Genomic DNA, 8,460 nt, shown 5'->3' with positions numbered 1-8,460 from the left:
AGGAGAGGCTTGAATATGAAAAGGTTTGTGTGGAGGTTGAGGCAGGGGCAGTTATTCCTGGTGTAGTTAATGTAGTTCTGTAGGATGATTCCTTAGTGAAGGTTCGAGTTCATGCCCCTTGGATGCCTAAATTCTGCTCGCAGTGTAAAATCTTTGGGCACCAAGCCAATGTGTGTGTTGAGGGGGTCAAAGCTCCTATGAAAAATAAAGAAGTTCAAATGTGAAAGAGGAAAGTGAATTCTAATATACCTGATCTTTCTAATAAGGGAAATTTGGACAATTCTGTCACTACAGTAGAAAATCTTTCTTCTGATGGCACTGGAACCCATAATTTCATCCCTACTGAGGGAGGACCTATGTCTTCTGTTCTGAAGGTTGGTAATGCAGAGGTGTTGAATGTGTAAGCTCTGCAAGAAAATAATGTAGACTCTGTACAAGTGTTAGCTGGAGACGATGTAGTTCAGTCTCAACTCCCTAATGTGTATGCTTTTGCTGACAATAGTGGAAAGGTTTCCCAGCAGTCTGAGACCAGTGGTAATGATGATTTGGCAACTGATGCAGTAGGAAAGATTATGCCTAAATAAAATTTTGTTAACTCTGGCTGTGGTGGAGAGTTCCCCTCACTACAAGATTCACTGCTCCAAAAGAAGAAAACAAGGGGAAAGAGGAAGGACAATGCTGGCTCTTCTAGTAAATTGGAGCTATTTGCTGGAGGTGGTGATGTTAATGGTAATAGGAAAGCTAGAACTGCTTCCTTGGGGTAGCTATAATTCTCAATGATATTAAAGCAAAGAAAAAGGATCACATTGAGAGAGTCAAGGGTACTGGGGTCAGTTGTGTTGCTAAAGTTGATGACCCTCTTATTTCTAGCTGATGATTTTTAGTTTTTAGAACGTTAGAGGGCTCAACAGTGGGCTCAAGAAGGGCAAGGTCTTAAGAAGGTTGGAGGTTTTAGGTGTGGATGTAATTTTCTTCATGGAAACTAGAGTTAGGAATGTTAATTTTCCTAAGATTGCTGAAACATTGGCTATTGATTGGAGTATAGCTGCCAATTATGAGTACTCTGAGGGTGGTAGGCTTTGGATACTGTGGAAAAAGTGCCTTTCTTTCTCTTTACTAAAGAGTTGTGACCAAGCTCTCTCAATTGTAGGAGATGTGACTGGAAGAAAGGTTGTTGTTACTGCTGTCTATGGAAGAAATAATAGTCATACTAGAAGAGGATTATGGGAGCATCTAAGAAATTTGGATGCTGAAATTGGGTCTACCCCTTGGGTGATTGGGGGTGATTTTAACACTTTTGTCAGTGCAGAAGAGAGCTTTGATTTTGATGGTATGGGGATGCACAACACCTCTGATATGGAGGATTTTAATGATTTCTTGATAGATTTGGAGATTCAGGACCATCCATTCACAGGTCCACTCTTCACTTGGTCCAACAAACGAGAAAGTAATTTCTTGGCTCGGAAATTGGATAGAGTTTTAATTAACTCTCAATGGTTGTTGGAGTTTGTTGATTCAGCTGTGGAATTTAAAGCTCAGGGGCCTTCTGACCATTGTCCTGGGATTCTTTGGACTCAGAAAAAGTGCTCAGGTAAATAGACCTAAGTCATTCAAGTTCTTTAATTGTTGGACTGCCAATGAAAAATTCTTGAGGGTTGTAGAAGATTCTTGACATGAACATTGTGAGGGGAACCCTATGCTAGTCTTTTTTAATAAGATGAAAAGACTAAAGCCACTGTTACAAGAACTCAACATAAGTTATTTCTCTGATATCACTGGCAGAGTGGCTGCCATAAGGACTGAACTTGAATCTGTTCAATTATACAATCTTTCTCATGTGGAAGATAGAAGGTTGGATGAGGAAAAGAAACTCCAGGCATAATTAATTGTCATTGAAATTACTGAATATGATTTTTTTAGGCAGAGAGCAAAAGTCCATTGGCTTCAAGAGGGTGACTTGAACACTAGGTTTTTTCATCAAAGAGTGAAATTGAATAAGAAGAGGAATACTATCAAAGTCATTAAGGATGAAAGTGGGGTGTTCCATGCAACTTTTGATGACATGGCAGCTGAGCTAGAATTTTTTTAAGAGTCTTATAGGGTTTACTGATTCAAGGATGAAGGGTTGTTCTTTTGGCTGGCTTAAATCTGTTCTGAATAACTCTTTACCTGTTGTGGTTGAGGATCTCCTTGCTGGTGTGATTACAAATGCTGAAATCAAGGATGCTTTGTTCAGACAGGGGAAAAACAAAAGCCATGGACCTGATGGTTATACTTCTTGGTTCTTCAAGGTTGCTTGGGGGATTGTTATCAAGGATTTTATAGGGGCTGTAAGGTACTTCTTTCAAACATCCTCCCTGTTACCTGCTTTTAATGCCACCACCATTGTCTTAGTGCGTAAGTCCTTAAATGCATGTATGGCTAAGGAATTTAGGCTCATTTTTTGCTGCTCTGTGGTTTATAAGACAATCACTAGAATATTGGTCACTAGATTAGTTGTGTTCTTTCCTGGTATGATTTCTCTAAATCAGTCAACATTTGTCAAGGGTAGAAACATTACTGACAATACCTTACTTTCCCAAGAAGTAGTTAGGGGGGCCTCTAAAAAGAATCTTTCTCCTAGATGCACTATTAAGGTTGACTTGCAAAAGGCTTTTGACTCAATTTGCTGGGATTTATTTATGAATGTTCTTGAAGCTTTGGGGCTGCCTGAGGTATTTTGTTGATGGATTAGAGCCTGTATCACCACACCTAGATATTCTATTTCTCTAAATGGTAGTTTGGTGGGGTATTTTAAGGGAGCTAGGGGGTTAGACAAGGTGATCCCCTATCCCCTTACCTCTCTATGATTGTGATGAATGTTCTATCTTCTTTGCTGGATATTGCTGCTAAGAATGGGGTTTTCAGATTTCATCCTAAATGTAAAAGAATCCCCCTCACACACATTTGTTTTGCTGATGACCTCCTTTTGTTCTGCCATGAGTCATTGGATTCTGTAGTTGTTAGTATTTTGGACATGTTCTATGAACTTTCGGGCTTAAGATTGAATGCCATGAAGATAAAGTTTTTTGCTTGTGGGATGGCAGTGGATAAAATCGCGCTGATTCAGGGAGCAACTTGTTTCAGGATCGACAAACTTCTTGTTAGATACCTAGGGGTTCCCTTGGTTACACGTAAGCTCACTAGCAGGGACTGCTCGGGTTTGCTTGTGAAAATTAGGGACAGAATTAGTAAGTGGTCCAGTAGGTAGCTTAGCTATGGGGGCAGGCTTCAGCTTGTAAGGTCTGTCCTATTCATCTTTTTTGGTTATTGGAGTAGGCAACTTATATTTCCTAAGGGAGTCATAAGGGATGTTGAGAAACTTTGTATGCGGTTCTTTTGGAGGGGCAATAACTCCTCTGCTAGGGGTGCTAGAGTGAGCTGGAATCAGATGTGCTCACCTAAATCTGAGGGTGGACTGGGCTTAAGGAAGCTAGCTGATTGGAGTAAAACTTGTTGTCTAATGCTTATTAAAAGCATCCTTGCTGAGGAAGGGTCACTATGGATTGCTTGGATCAAGGTTTATTTCTTTAAGACAACTGACTATTGGACTGTTGTTAGTAAGTCACATTTTAGCTAGATTCTAAGCAAGTTGATTAAACTGAGGGATGAGGCTAGGAATCTTTTCAGTCCTATGACTACCTTATCTCAGATCAAGGGCAGGTGGATTTGGGATAGCATCTGAAGCAAAAATGAAAATGTTCCTTGGCATAGACTCATCTGGTTTCCTGCTCATGTCCCTAAGTTCTCTCTTGTTGCTTGGATGGTTATGCTTGATAGGCTGCCTACTAAAGACAGACTAATCAGGTTTGGAATTGCGATTGAAAACAATGTGTGTGTGTGTTGTGTGGGGTTGGACAAGAATCTCGCAATAATCTCTTTCTTGAATGTTCCTTTGCAAGTGAGATATGGCGAGCTGTTATGCGTGCTTATGAACTGCAGCATCAGATGTTGGAGTGCTGGGATAATGAGGTTCGCTTGATGATTCTGCACTTTAAAGGGAAATCCCTTTTAGTTCATATCCTTAAGCTTGCTTGGACCGGGTTTGTCTACTCTATTTGGGAGGAACGTAATTGCAGGAGTTTTAGGGGAGTGATGCGTTATGCTGACTCAATTGTAAATAATATACGGGAGGTGGTTAGAACTAAGCTGTATAGAAGTCACATTAATAAGGTTGATAATGTAAATAGGAGGTTGTGTCTAAATTGGGGGCTAATTTAGTTGTTTGTATATGTTTCTTGTAGCAGCTTCGCTACTCTCTTTTGCATGAAAAAATTTTACTTATCAAAAAAAAAATTTGGGTACTCGAATTAATTGATGATTCTCGGAAGTCTTCCTCATTGGCCCAATTGTTTTGGAATCCACCAAAATCCCCTAATATAACGGATTGGTGTTGTATGAAATGCCATGTTTTTTAATCCTTTGGTTTTCAGAAAATTTGAATAGATTTTGTTATCCTCCCCATGAATTGGGTACTCCGCCCGCAGCTCCAAGACCTCTCTTTTCTCTCACACTGCCTTTTGTTTTGTCTGTAAGCTGTAACATGTTCTGCGCGACTGTAGAGAAAAAGACTCAAGAACCCCAACTCTAACCTTGTGTTTATAAAAAAACAAGAAGACAACAAAAGCCCTTACCAGTTACCACCTTCTTGATCTCATATCCATATATATATTTCTTTAATTCCTTACCCTTACTGTTTGAAATTTGAAAACTGTTAAATTTATTTATCGTTTCCAACTCCCCATGTTTAGGCCCGCGTCTCTCTCTCTCTCCTCCTTTGACTACCTCGGTCACATCACCCCTCACATTTCCCTTGACCAACAGGCTCTACATTAGTTTTTTCAAAACCCCCTGTTATTTATTGTTTTCTTTCAGGCATTTCGTCGAACTGGTTTCTCATTTAAAACATGGATGAACAGCCTCCCAAAAACGAAAAGCTTGAAACTTTTCGCGTCACCAACACTCTCAAAGACCTTTGTTTGAACAATAACAATGTTAGCATTTCTGGGTCTGATTCTCTTTTCAGTTGTAGCAATAACGGAAGTAGCAGCAGTGGCAGTTTTCAAGATGTTAGCATCAATAAGAACAGTGTTAGCTTTAGTTTATGTAGTAGTGTTAGTAAGAATCCGGAGAGTAGTGACTGTGAAGAGAGTGAAAAGAGTAGCTTTAGGAGCTTTTGCACATCGAAACCTCATAAAGGAAATGATAGGAGATGGGATGCGATACAGCATGTTAAGGGCAAAGATGGGGACTTGGGGTTAGCTCATTTTAGGTTGTTGAAGAAGTTAGGGTGTGGAGATATAGGGAGTGTTTATTTAGCTGAGTTAAGAGGGGTGGGATGTTTGTTTGCAATGAAGGTTATGGATAAAGGGATGTTAGCTGGGAGGAAGAAATTGATGAGAGCACAAACTGAGAGAGAGATATTGAGGTTATTAGATCATCCATTTTTACCCACCCTTTATTCGCATTTCGAGACCGAGAAGTTTTCTTGTTTGCTGATGGAGTTTTGCAGTGGTGGGGATCTTCATATTCTCCGGCAACGACAGCCGGGCAAGCATTTTACCGAACTTGCGGCACGGTTCGTTTTCTATAGCTAATATGTTTGTCTTCTTGTTTATAGTACTAGTTAAGGGAAGGTTATTGAGGACTTCCAAATTCAAGGATAATTTGTATTGAACCATAGTTTGGAGTAGATATATTCTGAATTCACGTGTTTGAAAATAGCAATTTCTATCATCTTGCAGGTTTTATGCTTCAGAAGTCCTTCTAGCCCTTGAGTATCTACACATGATGGGGGTGGTGTATAGGGATTTAAAGCCTGAAAATGTGTTGGTGAGGGAGGATGGCCACATTATGCTATCAGATTTTGATTTGTCATTGCGGTGTTTAGTCAATCCTACTCTTGTGCAGTCATGTTCCGAGCCATCATGTAGAATCGCTTCGTACTGTGTTCAACCAGCTTGCATTGATCCAGCATGCAAATTACCGGTATGCGTAGAGCCTGCTTGTTTGCAGCCATCTTGCTTTAAGCCTCGGTTTCTTAGTTCTAAAGCAGGGAAGGTGAAGAGTGAAAGAACAAATTTGGTGAGTTCAGATTCATTTCCTGTGCTTATTGCAGAACCAACAAACGCCCGGTCCATGTCATTCGTTGGGACACATGAATACTTAGCTCCCGAGATTATAAGAGGAGATGGTCATGGGAGTGCTGTTGATTGGTGGACATTTGGTATTTTCTTGTATGAATTACTACAGGGACGAACGCCATTCAAGGGAAATTACAATCGGGAGACCTTGTTCAACGTGGTTGGTCAGTCCCTAAAATTTACAGAGGGATGTTCAATCAGTTTTGCAGCAAAGGATTTAATCAGAGGTCTGCTGGTGAAGGACCCTCAAAAGAGATTAGGCTTCAAAAGAGGTGCCACTGAGATCAAGCAACACCCTTTCTTCAAAAGCGTTAACTGGGCTCTTATCCGCACCACGCATCCTCCAGAAATCCCTAAACCCATCGATATCACATTGCTAAACCGAGAATTTAAGTCGTCAGTGCCTCCAGATGATACGGGAGCCACAGACTCAGACAGGTCATCTGGTCCTTACTTAGATTTTGAGTTTTTCTGAAATAGTGGTTAGCTTAGATTATTGTTGTATCATGTTTTCAATGGAATCTGTCTTTCCTTTTTGCCATGTGACATGCCCTTTATCCCATCGAAAGTAACAGTTGGCGCGACTCGAAACATGAATTCCTTTTGAATTTACGTGGACAAAAATTGAATCAACTTTTGCAGTGAGTTGTCCTTCATTCCCACTGTCTTTAGTATGGAAGGGTGTCTCATTTGGGGACCTCCAATGGTGGAGCTTTTAAGCCCTTTTTCCATTCTCACTCTCCTTGGTATAAACTTTATCTGCTAATCAACTGTTGCTAAAGAAACTGAAACAAGACAAGTCATTGTAAAGGCTTGGTCGTCAACTGTTTGATGCCTACGCTGCTGCATTGTTTCATTTTGTTTCTTATATTTGCTTGAACTTCTGCAAGTATTTGCATTATTTGTCCAGGAAATGCACTCTTTTCCAAAATCCAGGCTTTTCCTTTTTCTTACACATGATTCCTTGCTCGAATATGAATATCAAATACGAATACTTTGAAAAAATATAGATAGTTGGAGTAACATAGTAGGAAAAGAGGGTTGGATAGTGATTAGAAAAGAATGAGAAAGAGTGATTCCAGACATACATAAATAACAAAAACTGACAATGTCTTATCGTTCTTTATCTGAATTGTGTTCTTAATTTTGCAAAATCTATTTAACCCTAGAAAAGCCACTTGTTCTCAGACAGTCTAAAACCATTTGTTTCCAAGTTTGTTTATTGATTTGGATTTAAATACTCACTTTTCAGTAATAAAAGAAAAGATGCCTTGAATCATGGCTATCCATTAAACAAGTTCTCTTAGAGCCCTTAAATATATGTTATTTTAATTTTTAGAAATTTGGTTTTAATGAAAACACATGCCCATTCTTTTTACTTTTGGGAACATTTATCTAATAGAAACAAATATCAAAAGGTTAGGGATGACAACAGGGTGGGCTTTTATCCCCCCAACCTCTACTCTTAATTTTGGAATTTAAATTCGATTTTGATTTTAATATAATATAATTTGATTTAACCCAATATGACATAGTAAAAGTATACTCTAATCTTGATCTAATCCATTTTTTTTATAAAAAAAAAAAAACTGAATAAATTTATTCTGACCCCGAAAAATTTAATAATATAATATATAAAAGTAATTGTTAAACTAAAAATTTGTATTTTAATAAATATATCAAGGCGGGATGACCTCGAAAATTTAATATAAAAACTAGATTTTAACTAGGTCGGGTTGACAATTTGTTTTCAGTTTCGAATAGATGTTGAAACCAAAGTGTCCTCAAATAATTTTTGGGACCTAGTATTTTCAATTTCTCAAAAAAAAAAAAGAAGTAAAGATAATGAAGGGTATGGATCAAAATTAAAGTGTTTAGGACTAATTTTTGGGCTTAAGGTTTACATTGGTCCCCAAAGTATGTAACACTCTAAATTAATATGGTGTCAAAGTGTCACATTGGACCATTGAAACAATCAAAACTATAAAATTCTTATGAAATATTTTATCTTTCAATATTTGAAATTCATCAAGTCTTATAAAATATTTAACGTTTACAAATTCGGAACTTCAACATAATAGTTTACTAAATAACTTCAAAATAAATAAAGATTCACATGTTGAATACTGATAAAAGTCCTATAGATACATATGTCCACTATAATACTCAGAATTATAGAATTTGTTAAAAATTTAAACTTTTATTTTAATCTTAGTTGTGAAACCATCATACAAAAGTAAATATCGAAAATTTATAATTCACAATGAAAATAAATACT

At 38.1% G+C, this 8,460-nt stretch overlaps 2 protein-coding genes across 2 annotated transcripts; both read left to right on the top strand.

The window, feature by feature from the left end:
• Positions 1-2,117: 2,117 nt before the first annotated feature.
• Positions 2,118-4,127, top strand: LOC120176169. Its single transcript, XM_039182654.1, has 6 exons — positions 2,118-2,714; positions 2,807-3,237; positions 3,319-3,559; positions 3,785-3,846; positions 3,942-4,011; positions 4,119-4,127. The coding sequence occupies exons 1-6, from the start codon at positions 2,118-2,120 to the stop codon at positions 4,125-4,127; spliced, it is 1,410 nt and encodes a 469-aa protein (XP_039038585.1).
• Positions 4,128-4,896: 769 nt separating this feature from the next.
• LOC120176153 (serine/threonine-protein kinase D6PK-like) lies at positions 4,897-6,723 on the top strand. The gene is made up of 2 exons (XM_039182645.1): positions 4,897-5,617; positions 5,784-6,723. Exons 1-2 carry the CDS (start codon positions 4,947-4,949, stop codon positions 6,655-6,657), a joined length of 1,545 nt encoding a protein of 514 aa, XP_039038576.1. The 5' UTR covers positions 4,897-4,946; the 3' UTR covers positions 6,658-6,723.
• The last annotated feature ends 1,737 nt before the right edge of the window (positions 6,724-8,460 follow it).

The sequence above is a fragment of the Hibiscus syriacus genome, unplaced genomic scaffold, assembly GCF_006381635.1.
Source record: "Hibiscus syriacus cultivar Baekdansim isolate YM2019G1 unplaced genomic scaffold, ASM638163v2 tig00112230_pilon, whole genome shotgun sequence".
Classification (NCBI taxonomy): domain Eukaryota; kingdom Viridiplantae; phylum Streptophyta; class Magnoliopsida; order Malvales; family Malvaceae; genus Hibiscus; species Hibiscus syriacus.
This window is presented reverse-complemented; position numbering and strand designations above follow the sequence as displayed.

What these genes read in the sequence shown, in the direction of transcription:
- LOC120176169 (XM_039182654.1), top strand. Translation starts at nt 2,118, where the DNA reads ATGAAGGGTTGTTCTTTTGGCTGGCTTAAATCTGTTCTGAATAACTCT. An exon ending in AAGCTTTGGGGCTGCCTGAG is followed by an intron (nt 2,715 to 2,806) that starts GTATTTTGTTGA and finishes TAAGGGAGCTAG; the next exon opens with GGGGTTAGACAAGGTGATCC. An exon ending in AGGGACAGAATTAGTAAGTG is followed by an intron (nt 3,238 to 3,318) that starts GTCCAGTAGGTA and finishes TTATTGGAGTAG; the next exon opens with GCAACTTATATTTCCTAAGG.
- LOC120176153 (XM_039182645.1), top strand. Translation starts at nt 4,947, where the DNA reads ATGGATGAACAGCCTCCCAAAAACGAAAAGCTTGAAACTTTTCGCGTC. An exon ending in TTTACCGAACTTGCGGCACG is followed by an intron (nt 5,618 to 5,783) that starts GTTCGTTTTCTA and finishes ATCATCTTGCAG; the next exon opens with GTTTTATGCTTCAGAAGTCC.